The 13,385-nt window shown below is 47.4% G+C and overlaps 1 protein-coding gene across 1 annotated transcript; it reads left to right on the top strand.

Annotated features, from left to right (window-relative positions):
* On the top strand, positions 1-9,299 carry ZPR1 (ZPR1 zinc finger). Its single transcript, XM_054724893.1, has 14 exons — positions 1-206; positions 354-515; positions 851-941; positions 1,279-1,349; positions 1,996-2,082; positions 2,227-2,349; positions 2,678-2,725; positions 2,905-2,971; positions 3,350-3,420; positions 4,249-4,338; positions 4,776-4,886; positions 5,522-5,608; positions 7,681-7,746; positions 8,439-9,299. Exons 1-14 carry the CDS (start codon positions 48-50, stop codon positions 8,568-8,570), a joined length of 1,365 nt encoding a protein of 454 aa, XP_054580868.1. The 5' UTR covers positions 1-47; the 3' UTR covers positions 8,571-9,299.
* Positions 9,300-13,385: the final 4,086 nt, after the last annotated feature.

The following is a 13,385-nucleotide window of genomic DNA, read 5'->3' on the forward strand; positions in this document are numbered from 1 at the left end:
GGTGGCGAGGAGGCCGGAAGCTGCGGGCGGCGTTGCGTGTGGTGGCGATGTCGGCCGGCGGGACGGTGGAGCCGGGGCCCCCGGGGGCTGCGGCCGCGCCCTCGCCCGCCTCGGCCCCGGCGCGGGTGTTCCGGCCCCTCAGCGCCGAGGACGAGGGCCAGCAGCCCACGGAGATCGAGTCGCTGTGCATGAACTGCTACCGCGACGTGAGCCGCGCGGGCGGGAGGGCCGCGGGGGCGGGGCGGGCGCCCGGGGGCACGGCCGCGCTGGGGACCCGGAGTGAGGCGCCCTCGGGGTCACTGGATGGGGAGCTGGGGGTCACTGGTTCTTTCCTTGGCTTTCTGCTTCCCCAGGGCGTGACGCGCCTGCTGCTCACCACGATCCCCTTCTTCAGAGAAGTGATCGTCAGCTCCTTCTCCTGCGAGCACTGCGGCTGGAACAACACGGAGGTCCAGTCGGCGGGCCGGATCCAGGACCAGGGGGTGCGCTACACTCTGACGGTCAGGGCGGCGGAGGTGAGAGCAGCCCCGGGCCGCCCCGCAGAGCCCAGCGCAGGGCGGGCGGGAGCCGGCGCTCCGGCCAGGCCGCGGGCCCGGAGTAAATGTTTACCCTGCGTGTCCAAGCCTCACTTTCTCCTTACAAAGGGGCTGGCGCTGTCAGCTGACCGGGGGGGACTGGTGAAAGTGCTTTGTACATTGGGTGAGAAGGCACCACGTGAGCAGGAGGTAGGCAGGGAACTCGCCCCACGTGGGCAGCGGGCTAGCTGGACCCCTGAGGAGCCGGGCCTTCCCTGAGGGGGGCACTGCTGAGCTCTGACCTCTCTGGCCTGCACCTGCTTCTTTCTGACCAGGACATGAACCGAGAAGTAGTGAAGACGGACTCTGCCACCACAAGGATTCCAGAGTTAGATTTTGAAATTCCTGCCTTCAGCCAGAAGGGAGGTAAGTTCAAGATCACGGTATCTGGGCTGCTTGTGCTTAGCTGGAATCTTACTTTCTTGTAAAACCCCGGGCCAGGTCTAGTGGCTGTGTATGGGTTTGGTAATCATTGGGATCTTCATTGACTTAACATAAGCAGAACACTTAGATAAAACAGTTTGAGATAGTGTTTACTTACAGAGTTTTGTCATCACTGTTATTAGAGCTGAATGGAACTTTGTTCCTAGCCTCATTTTACAGATGAATTCAAGGCCCAAAGAGGTCACATGAATTGCCCGGGGTCATACAGGCACCTGAGAGCAGAGCCAAGACTCCCCTGTCCTTTGTTCTTATTCGCCAGCTTTGACCACTGTTGAAGGATTGATCAGCCGTGCTATCTCTGGCCTGGAGCAGGATCAGCCCACTCGAAGGGTGAGCTGGGGTATTCTGATCGAAGCAGCTCAAGGAATAATTACTTACTGGTATATGCATCTGAGGAGAGTGTTCAGCTTTCCACGTAGGTGAACTGTCTGACGGAACGTTGGAGGACTTTTAGGGGAAGCATATGGCGATGCTATAGCTGCCAGGATGTTGCATACAGAACATTTACTGTTCTTTCCGCTTCTGTTCTTTCTGCTTCCCCTTCGCCAGTGTATGTATATTCAGGCCTTGTCGCCGCCAACAGACTATGTGTCATTACCTCTGAAGACCCTGTCCTCCCTTGCGTTTAGCTATGCTTCTGAGTGTTCCACTGTCTATTTATTATGACACAAGTGATATCATTACATATTAGTCATCTGTCTTCCTAACTAGCTGGGGAGCCCCATGTGGGGACTCAGATATTTAACCTGGCACGAATGCCTGGTTTAAATGGTTGAATGAGTGAGAAAATGAGGCTCATCTGGCACCACCCATAAACTTCAAATTATGTGCTACATCTTATTGTGAAGTCTGAGTCTCTCTGTTACCACTCACGCTAAGGCGATGATTTCCTGACGGAAGTGACTCGGGCACTACAGGAAGTGAGGGCATAAGGTCTATCACCAGGGCTGATACTTTTACTCTTGGTTTCTGTCAGGCAAATGAAGAAGCCGTAGCTGAAAGACTGGATGAGTTCATTGTCAAACTGAAAGAGCTAAAGCAGGTGGCCTCTCCTTTCACCCTGGTGAGTATTGAGGGTGTCTAGGTGCCTAGATTTAAGAGGGGAAAAACCATTAAGACTGGGATTTTTCCACTCTGGTGCTTGAGTGATCTGATGGGAGGTGGAGGATTGTACACGGCTCACAATTACTCTTCACCCGTCTGTTAGATCATTGATGACCCCTCAGGGAACAGCTTCGTGGAAAACCCACATGCTCCCCAGAAAGATGATGCCCTGGTGATCACACATTATAACCGGACTGCGCAGCAGGAGGAGATGCTGGGGCTCCAGGTAAGTGAGCTGAAGAAGCCAGAAGAGGAGATGGTTCCCTTACCTCCCTGCTGCTGCCCTGTGTACCTGTCACATAGCATGTTTGTGCTTCCCATCAAGTTTGTGTCGAGGGCTTAGGGTACACGTTACAGTAAAGGACGGCAATAGCTTTGGTCTTTTCTTAAGCTCTGTTCTTCCTTGATTGGGGCTTTGCTTTCTAGCTTCTCTGTTAAACTCATGAGGTGGGAGCTGACAAAAGCAAGCCACAGCATTTTCCCGCGCTCCGGGGCAGGGTGTTGGGAGGCTGAGATACACGTGCAACATGTGATTTGCATCTCTGCTACTTTAGGCAGAGGCACCAGAAGAGAAGCCACAAGAGGAAGATCTCAGAAACGAAGTGAGTCCCATTGGCTACTGTGGAGGAAGGAGCAGAGTTGTGGGCTGAGACTGATGCTGTTCAGTGGCTCTTCCTCTCCACCAACACAGGCGACCACCGCATACCAGCTGAATGCGTTAGCCTGCCCGGGCTCACCTGCCAGGGAGGGCTCACCCCCGCATCCCCATGTTGTGTTCCAGGTGCTGCAGTTCAATACAAACTGCCCGGAATGCAATGCTCCAGCTCAGACCAACATGAAGCTAGTTCGTATCTTTCGTCAGGCAGTTGGGTTGCTCCTCATCTGACTCGGGTGTGACGATTATCTTCAGCCTGGAGACCACTGCCTTCGAGGAAAACACGTTACATTCTGAGTGATGAGGATGTTGCCTGTGATGAGGCCGCACCTTGGCTTCTGGGTTTACAGAGAGAATTGGGCTGTGGTCTTGGCTCCTGCGTGTGGCCTGGGCCAACGTTTGTGAACAGGAGTCACCGTGGGTTGTGACCTTGCCCTCTTCTGGAGGACTAGGGCTGCTTCTTGGGATCTATTTCCTGTAATCCTGGGACCAGCCATTGTGTTTGGGATTGGATTTGTTCTCAGAGGGTGGTCTTGCTCGTGGAAGCAGGTTCCCTTAACTCCAGCTCCAGAAATCCCCCACTTTAAGGAGGTTATCATCATGGCTACCAACTGCGAGTACTGCGGTCATCGGACCAATGAGGTGAGGGCTCCATTGGTTGGGAAGACTAACCTGAGGGTGACCTGTCTAACTGTCACCCTTCTTAAATCTGCTTTGGGATGAGGGGAGTGGGGGATGGGTCTTTCTCTTAGGCTTAGTGTAGGGTGAGGGGCCATTGAAGGAACTGGGAATTGGCTTAGAGGAGAAAAGTTAAGAGATAATCATAACTTGTTTATCTCTGTTTACCTAATCTTAACTTGTTTAAGACCTTCATCCCTCTCTCTTCTCATCCAAGGACATGTTTCCATTGATTTTAGAGGAAGGATGAGGAAGAGGGAGAGAGAGAGCGAAACAATGATGTGAGAGAAACATTGATCAGTTGCCTCCCATAAGCACGCTCGTTTAAGACATTTTAAAGTTTGGTTTTAAGGAACAAGGAGGCAGATTTTGACTCAATATTTTCTAAGTTTGTAAAAATAGAATGGGCTGCCTTAGAGGGCTGTAAATTCCCTTTCCCTGAGTCTATTCAAGCATAAGCTGTTAAATTCTTAAACCAGAATATTATAAAGGGGATTCACATGTTGGATGCAGTTGAATGTCTCTTTCAAATCCCAATAATCATTTTTTTTGAAGGTAAATTAGAGTTTCTTGGCAACTTGGGGTGCATTTTGGCAGGTGCTGGGCACTTTGCTCCTGGCCCATTCTCGGTGTTTTTTATTTGGATGACTGCTGCTACTATTGATTTAGAAGACTCTGTGCTTGGTCGCCATTAGTGGGCCTGATTGGAGGTCTAAGCCGACCCTGTGAGGTCTGCTGGGCACGAGGCTCGGCTCGGGCCTTCTTGCTGTTGCTGACTACTGTTATCTGCAGGTGAAGTCTGGAGGAGCAGTAGAGCCCTTGGGCACCAGGATCACTCTCCATATCACAGATCCCTCAGATATGACCAGAGACCTGCTCAAGGTAACAGCTTGCGTGGGAAAGTGACTGTCTTCCTCACTGGACTTGTCTCTCGGGGAAATTGTCTTTTAAATTATGTCTTGGGACTGTGTGGTGCCTCCTTACTTCTGTGAGTGGAGGCTCAGAAAGCGACCCATAAGCTCTTTCTGATGAGCGGGCCGCTGTTTGCCTGCGTGTCTGTGAGGCTCTTGTCTCTGGCCTCTGATGACAGGATACCTAGTAGCTTGGAGCCGTGACTCAGTGTCCCTTTATTAGTTTGGTTCCATTCCTATAGTACATAGGATAGGAGTGAGTCCAGCTTTAACTAGAAAGGCAGAAAACGGGGACAGTTGACTTTGTCCCCAAACTGTCACTGGTGGTATTAATTTGGCAGGAGGACTCTGGTTAGCTTTCTCTGGCGGCTCCTGATTTAAAGCTTAAGCTGACCTCTCATCTCACAGTCTGAGACGTGCAGTGTGGAAATCCCAGAACTGGAATTTGAGTTGGGAATGGCTATCTTTGGGGGCAAGTTCACCACACTGGAGGGGCTGCTGAAAGACATCCGGGACCTGGTGAGTAGTGCACGGCTACTTCAGTGCCGCTGTGGGGAGGGCTAGGTGACCTCACGTGTCCTAGTTTCTGGAGCTGAGAATGGGGTTTCTTTGCCTTAAAGCTGATTTAAGAGACTTAAATTTATTTTGGATTGTGAAGATAAGTTTATGGGAAATTCTGAGTGGAAATTCCTGGGCCTTAACTCTGAGACATATGTGTGGCTTTCATTTCACTAAAATGAGGGGTGAGGGTCCTTTCAGCATCTAAAACTTCCCAACATACATATGCATTGTTGACTTAGCCCATATATTTGTCCTCCTGATGAATCATTTCATTTAATTCTCAGTCCTTAGGCCTTTGTCTTTGTAAATTACACTTTGCATCTCTTGTTAAATTAGGACTAGGGCTCACTCATACTGTAAGAACATGTTTATAGTTTGTTTCATGTGGGCAGTTGCCGCCTTGGCAGATTAATCCATAAGCTCTTAGGAATAATCAGAAAGGTGGTTATGGGATAAATGAAGACCATGCTTCCCTGACTGGACAAGCTGCAGGAGTTGCACCAGAAGTTGGTTAACTTCCACCCCCACCAGGTTTATGGTCACACCTGTAATGCAGCGCCAGCATACAGCAGTGTGGATGACATTTATTGCAGGTGACCAAGAACCCTTTCACGCTGGGTGACAGTTCCAATCCTGGCAAGATGGACAAACTGCAGGAGTTCAGCCAGAAGTTGGACCAGGTGAGAGGACTCTGGCTGGTCAGTACTTGTGGTCCTGGGGCTCCAGTGAACAACAGGTTGCCTACCCTTTCTTGCTCCCTTTTAAACATTTAACCAGCATGTTAGGGATTCTCCTGGTTTCCGATGTCCCCTGTCTTTGTCTTTCTCGGTTTCCTCCCTTATATTGTTGGAGGATCTTCTCCACTAGTTTCCTGAGGAAATGCATGGGAAGTGAGATTTCTGGGACCTTACATCTCTGAAAATTTCTTTATTCTAGAATTTAATCACCCTAGATTGATTAATGGCTGGGAATAGAATTCTAGGATGGAAATAATTTTCATCAGAATCTGAAAGACATTGCACTAATGTCTTCCATGTTCCAGTTTGGCTATTTCGAAGTCTTCAGGCATTTTGATTCCTGATCTTTTGTATGTGACCTGTTTTGTGGTACTTCTTTGTCCCTGTGATGTGAAATTTCAGGATGTGCTTTGGTGTGGGGTCAATTTGCAACCACTGTGTTAAGCACTTGGTAGGTCCTTTGAATCTGGAAACTCATGTGGCTCAGTTTTAGGAAGCTTTTTAAGATGATTCTATTGAGAATTGCTTCCTTTCTGTTCCTTCTGAAACCCCTGTGTTTTGGAATATTAGACTGACTTTCTGGTCGTCTGTAAAATACTTATCCTTTGTCCAGTTTTCAGTTTCTTTGTGTTTGCTCTACTTTAGGAGATTACCTCAATGTTATTTTCCAACCTTTTAGTTGAGGTTTCATTTTCACTAACATATTTTTATTTTCCAAGAGCTTTTTTTGGTCTTTGAATATTCTTCCTCTGCCTTTTTAGAAAATAGTATAAGGATGTAGCATTTTTTTCTTCTTGAGAATTTTAATGTGTTTTTTTTTTTTGCACTTTATTTTCCTTGCATTGTTTCCATTTCCTCTAAGTTGTTCTTTGTTTTTTTTTCCCATGTAATTGTCTGTCTTTTGAAAGGGGCTTTGATGTTTGATAATCATTGGTTGTCTATTTAAAAGTAGAAGAATAAAAAACCTGAGTGGCCTTAACCGGTTTTAGAGCGTCGGCCTGCAGACTCAAGGGTTCCGGGTTCGGTTCTGGTCAAGGGCGTGTACCTTGGTTGTGGGCACATACCCAGTGGGGAGTGTGCAGGAGGCAGCTGATTGATGTTTCTCTCTCATTGATGTTTCTGACTCTCTATCCCTCTCCCTTCCTCCCTGTAAAAAAGCAATAAAATATATTTAAAACAAACTAACAAACAAAAAAAAAGACACCTGAGTGGCGGGGTTTGCTGACATTGGGCTCATTGTAAGGGATTTAGCTTGGCCTTCTTGTTGAGGTAGCGCCAAAGCCAGAGTAGTTAGGTCTTTCTTCTTAGGCTGGTCAGGTTCCCGTCGGGGGTGCTCCATTTCCTGGTCTGAGGTGTTCTGGGAAGAGGGCTGGGGTGTTGTTTGTCTGTTTCCAATAGGGTACATTCATTTAATCTCTTCCTGATTCCCTCCCCTCTACCCTCAATTGGGCCATGGCCCCAGTCTACAGTGTGTTGTGGTATCTTCAGAGAATCCTTCAGTCTTCTGCTGGGATAGAGGAAGGGCAATCCTTCCGTCTTCTGGGATAGAAGTTGGCCTGTTTGGAGTGGGAGATGAAATTGGGGATGTAAAATTGTTTCTTAAATAATATCAAACAGTTCGTATTTTATTTATCATTTTTTAAATACTTTTTAAAAAATCGATTTTAGAGGAAGGGAGAGGGAGAGAGGGTTAGAAACATCAATGATGAGAATCATTGATCGGCTGCTTCCTGCATGCCCCCTACTTGGGATCAAGCCCACAACCCGGGCATGTGTCCTAACTGGGAATCCAAACCTGGTCTCCTAGTTCATGGGTCGACACTCAACCACTGAGCCACACCAGCTGGGTAAACAATTCTAATTTTAGATCTTCTCCACCCTACTTTTAGAAGTACTCATTTCACCGGTTCATGAAACTTGGGCATACTGCAATGTAAATTGGCTTGATTCTCATCTGGTAGACTTAGCTTCTCCAGGCTTTGTAAAATTTACATACTGTATTCTCTTTTCTTTAGATCATGGAGGGTAAAATGAAGGCCCACTTTATTATGAACGACCCAGCAGGAAACAGCTACTTGCAGGTACAGTAGACCTTCCCTTATATTTCATGGAGATATGTTTTCTGACTTTTCATGAACATGTGTCATCTCTCCAGAAACTGAGACTTGGTTCTAAATGAACTGCTCTTTATCAAGAACTTAGAACATAAGGGAGAAAGGGGGGGACGTGGGAGGGGTTGTAAGTGTGTGTCAAGAGGGAAAAAAGGATACTCCTAGGCTCCTCCTTCCTATAGTCTAGTTTTTGTCCCAGCTCTAAGTCCAGTGATGGTGTTTTCATTCTGCAAACCTGACTGTGGAGTGAGGAGAAATGGTCCCTTGTCCAATACAGGAAAACTGAAATGCGTTAAACTGACTGGGGAGATATTCTGCTGATTGACAATAACATTAATATTTATTGAGCAATTATTATGGGTCAGGCAAAACTATTCTAAAGTCCTCCCATGATTAAGACTATTACTACACTTTTCATAAGAAGGTACAGGTAGAAAGTATTTTAGGTGGACTGTTCCCTAATTCTGCCTGGGGCTGGTCAGTCCCACTCCTGGCCCATGTGGGGTCCGTTGTTTCCCGCTAGTTGAGCCTAGTCATGGGGAATTGGTGGTGCTTAGAGTAAAAAACTCGAGAGTTCTTGAGAAAGTGGGCATTAGAAGCGGCCTGGGGAGGGAGGATAGCAGGATGGTATGGGCACTGATGGTCTATCCTTTGCCTTCCAGAATGTGTATGCACCGGAAGATGATCCGGAGATGAAGGTGGAACATTATAAGCGCACGTTTGACCAAAATGAAGAGTTAGGGCTCAATGACATGAGGACGGAGGGCTATGAGACAGGCGTGGCCCCACGGTAGCCGTGGACCGTTTCCCGGCCAGCCTCCTGGACTGCTCAGACCGCAGGCTTATTTACTGCTATGGGAAAAGCGGGGAGTGACACCCCACCTGCTCCTGTGGGGACGGCACCAGGTCTGAATCGAAGACCCTGGCACACTTTTTAAAGTGTGTGGGTGCAAGTGCACCCCTGTTGGGGTATTTGACCTTATTTTGGAGGTTGTGAGTCAGCTTGGGAAGAGACCTGGAAGCGAACTATGAGGAATGTCACTTTTTCCCACAAGTCTTCACCCTCTGTCCACACCGTGCTGTCCTCTAGAGCTGGAACTCTGAAGTTGAGGAAGGTGGGAGACAGCTGCAGCTGGAGTTTAGGTGTTGGTTTTGGGTATACAAAATACTGACTACACACGAAGTGAGTCTTCCCAGGGAGGGAGTTCGGCATAAGTGAAGAAGTTCTCATTAAAATGATGGCTGTCAAACGGCACTGGCCCGGAATTCACTGTCCTTAATTGATATGCTGGTAGACTCAACCTCCTGAAGAAAATTCTCTCCAATGTGGCCACTGTAATTTGGAGATTGGAGCTGCCATTTCATTCATTCTTTCACAGATGTGTGAGTGCCCACTTCGTGCCAGGCACACACTGACCAGTGAACAAAACAAAGCGCTGCTTTTACGAAGCTTGAAGTCTAGTGGGGAAAATTGACATTGGGGGAAGGGGCTGATTGGTAATAAACTGATAAGTAAAACAGTATGTCACGTGGTGATTAGTCTTATGGAGGGATCTAAAAGCAAAGAAGGGATATGGATAGTGTCAGAGAAGGTGGGGTAGGTATTTTAAATAGAGTAGCCAGGGAAGGTCTTGACAAGAAGGAAATAATCCCACATTCAGGCAAAGCTGAGAAGGAGGTGGAGTAAGCCATGTGAGTAGCTGAGAGAAGAGATTTCCAGGCAGATGAAACTGCAAATGCAAAAGCTCTGAGATGGGAAGATGTTGGACCAGTTAGGGGTACTTGAGAGCCTCTAGTCCTGCTCTTAATTACAAATGGAGAAACAGGTTCAACCAGAGAAGGAGGGCTGCTTCCGGTTGTGTGACTTGGCCCTCTGTGGCCCAGGGCCCTGGACTCCCCAGCGAGTGCTCGGTGTTCTGCATTAACCACTGATGACTCCCGCAGTGCTGGCTGCAAGGTAGTTGTTCAAGAAGGACCTGTTGATTGAAATACTATGGCAACCCTTAGCATTTTGTGCTGCAAAAGTAACTCGGAAGAATTGCCTTAGAGGGAGGAGACTTAGTGTCGCTGATCTACTCTCGCCGCTCCACTGCACTATTCTCAAAGATCACAAGTGGGGTTTTCCACTTGGGAAAACGTTCTCATTTTCGATTCCTTATTTCTGTCACGTTGGACAGTGGACCATTTCTTTTCTCACCCCTTCTCTTCTCCCGTGATGTTGCATCCCTGCTTTCCCCTGTACTTTGGCATTCCTTAGGCGGAATCTCTCTGCCTCCTCCCTCTTAACCTTTTGTACTCGGATGTCGAGTGTGACTCGACACGGTTAGCATTAAATCCCGAGTAGAAGAAAAAAGCAAGCGAGTGCAAAGGGTTAAATGTATTTGTTTCCAGAGGTTCAGTTTTCAGGCATCTCTCCACATTGAATTCTTTGGCACCTTAACTAATGTCATGTGAGACTGACTCCCATACATGAAGCTCAAATTTCTGTGAGCAAAAGTAAGATGTTTAAGAATTTCAAGACTAAAGTTAGCAATGATTCACAAACCATAAAGCTACAACACTTTGAATAGGCTTCTAAGCAAACTGTAGCTGCTAAGCAAAGTGCTCTACCCTATTAGATTGCCTATAGATGTATGTCCAACTGACTTGGGGATCTGTCCCCAGGCCGTCTGATCTTGAATGACTTTCCCTATGGGATGGTTGTGCTTGAAAAATGGGCCCTGATGTCAGGTTCATTTCCCATTGCGAAGGGAAAAAAGTGGCATTCCGATTTATCACCATCTTGTGAGTTTGGTGTCAGGCAATCTCATAGATTCCAACCAGTTATTGGGAATGATAACCCAAGTTTCTGAACCGGGAAAGATTGACTGAGGAGGAGGTACCAGACAGATAACCCAGCTAAGGTACCTCCTGCTCTGACTGCCAAGGCCTGGCAGCCTTCAGTTTCACACTCTGCTCCATCCAATCTCACTATACAGTCCGATGGGGGTGAGAGTCCTACCCCCCTGCTCTGGCATATGGCATGTGGTTAATAAAATCTGTTACATGATAATTCTCAGCAGATGCTTGCAAATTTTCCATCGTGTTTTGAGCCTTGTTAGGTGACTGGAGGTAGCATGGGTAACAGGTATGGGAAGTCCTGCTCAAAGGCCAGGGGAGGAGAACAAACTGCCAGCCCAAGAACATGTAGATTCAGTTTCACAACCATGATTAAGTTTTGTGATTATATTAGACGGGAAAGGTAGAGTTCGTTTGTGAGGGCACTTCTACTTCATATTTCAAGCATATCAAATACAGCTATATTTAGCCAATAGAACTGTGAACACAGATATGGATGTTCATCTGTCATGACATGAACATGGAATAAATATGAAGGGCAATGGACGTTGCTAGCAGAGAGTGTTAATGGGTTCAGTAAGACTCGTAACGTCAGTATGTGTCCTTTGTACATCTGTGGCATCTCAGTTGTAGCACACTGCAGGGAATGATTCTTCTTTAAATTTAGGCAGTGTGTTCAAATACTTGGCTTTATTCTTGTTTTTAAAAATGTTTGCCCATGTCTCTTTATGGGAGAATGGAAGTGTTTTCAGCTGTGAGGAGTAGGGCCGGTGCTGGCTGTGTGTGTTTGCTCAGGATTGAGGAAGCCCTTTAGTGCCGCCTCTAATGCCTCAGTGTCCTGGTCTGTTAAATGGGGATAATAAAAGCAGCTACTTTGTAGGGTTTTTGTGAGGATTAGTGAGTTAGTAATTGTGAAGTGCTTTTATTTATTTTTTGCTAATCCTCACACAAGGATATTTTTTCCATTGACTTTTTAGAGTGGAAGGGATGCAGGGAGAGAGAGATCAATGTTGAAAAGACACATTGATTGGCTGCCTCCTGCATGTGCCCGACCAGGGCCGGGGATTGAATCTGTCCTTGAGTAGGAATTGAACCTGTGACCTTTCAGTGCATGGGCCTATGTTCTAATCACTTATGCACACGGGCCAGGACGCAAAGTGCTTTTAGAATAGATGTATTTTCTCATATAAAAATTTTAAGGTGACTTTCTGCTTTAAACCCTTTCTGGGAAAAAGTAGCTATAAATAAAATCCCAATTTTAAAGATGAAGAAACAGCCTCAGAGAGGTTAGGTAACTTGTGCAAAGCAGTGTAACTGAAGATAGAAATGGGCTGATGGGGCTGAGAGGACTATGCTGCTAATGTGTGCTGGAGTAGAAATAGGAGCGTTTCCAAGTGTCTGCAGACACCAGGGCTGTGTGGAGTTCAGTGTGAGGCGCACCAAAGGGGATTAGCATCCAAGGCAGGGTTGCTTATGGGTACTGTCGGGGCCCTCCAGCTATGAAGCCCTATGTTGGTCCAGTGTTCCCTTCCCACAGCCTGCCTTCATTTCTGGGCCTGTGCTGTGAGCCTCAGTATAGCCAAGTGGTTAGAAGCTCATGCTCCAGTGCAGAGATCTCCAAACCTATATTTGAACTTGTATTCCAAGATATGTGTATTTATAAAGTGTAACAATACCTTCTTGACTAATATACTTTAAAACAGTGACAGAAATTTAACTTAGGAGATAAAAAGAAAATTTATTTCAGAAACATTGGGTTACATCTTGCACCCCAGTTTACTAGTTTCTGCTTCCAAGGGTTGGTCATGTTTTGGTGGTGTGAAGTTGGGCAAATTCCTTAACCTCTCCAAGCTTCAGTTCTATCTGAGGATTGTGAGGTTTAAATGAGATAATTCAAGTAAAGCTTTTAATCCACAAGAAGAAAACTCTCCCCCCAAAACTTGAATATTGGAATTCAGTTTCTCTCACGTAACCCCTTTTGCTACGCTGGAAACATCCAGGTCCCTCCCACTGGCCAGGTTCTGTATGAGAGGTAGCCAGGAGCTATCGTCCAACATGGGAAAGTTATAACGCTTAGAAGCCTCTACATTCTTCTAGTGATTACATTTGGTTTGCAATCCCGATTTCCTCTTAAATTTTTTAAAATTGATTTCAGAGAGGAAGGGAAAGGGAGAGAGAGAAACATCAATGATGAGAGAATCATTGGCCAGGAATCCAACATGACCTCCTGGTTCATAGGTGGATGCTCAGCCACTGAGCCACTCCAGCCTGTCAGATGTCCTCTCTTGAATGGTACTCAGAAGCCTGAGAGCAGATTCCTTCTCCCTAAACATACTTACACTAATAAAACCAACAATACTCTGTGCCGGACATTGTTCTAAGCATTTACAGTCCTCGCAATCGTTGAGTTAGGTGCCATTATTGTCAGTTTGTTAAATAACTTGCCCAAGGCCTAGAGCTAGGAACCCACACTCAGATACACTGGAACTCCGGAGCCTGTCTTTAACCCTGCGTTCTGCTGGGGCGGGGGCCGCGTGGCCGTGGCCTCACGGCTACAACCGCGCTTGCTGTGTGGCTGCTGAGTGGGCAGACGGTGGACTGCGGAAGAACCACAGCGGCGCCTTCGCAGGGATGCCGACGGACGGCGGGCCACGCCACCCCTGGAAGCTCGCGAGAGCTCGTCCCGGCTGCTTCCGCAGTCCCCGGCGGTCCCGCCACTTCCGGTTCCGGCGCGTCCGTTTTGCGTCGCGGATTTTGACCCCCGAGCCGAG

The sequence above is a fragment of the Eptesicus fuscus genome, chromosome 13 (genome assembly GCF_027574615.1).
Source record: "Eptesicus fuscus isolate TK198812 chromosome 13, DD_ASM_mEF_20220401, whole genome shotgun sequence".
In the NCBI taxonomy this organism is placed as follows: domain Eukaryota; kingdom Metazoa; phylum Chordata; class Mammalia; order Chiroptera; family Vespertilionidae; genus Eptesicus; species Eptesicus fuscus.

What these genes read in the sequence shown, in the direction of transcription:
- ZPR1 (XM_054724893.1), top strand. Translation starts at nt 48, where the DNA reads ATGTCGGCCGGCGGGACGGTGGAGCCGGGGCCCCCGGGGGCTGCGGCC. An exon ending in TGGCCTCTCCTTTCACCCTG is followed by an intron (nt 2,083 to 2,226) that starts GTGAGTATTGAG and finishes CCCGTCTGTTAG; the next exon opens with ATCATTGATGACCCCTCAGG. An exon ending in CAGGAAACAGCTACTTGCAG is followed by an intron (nt 7,747 to 8,438) that starts GTACAGTAGACC and finishes TTTGCCTTCCAG; the next exon opens with AATGTGTATGCACCGGAAGA.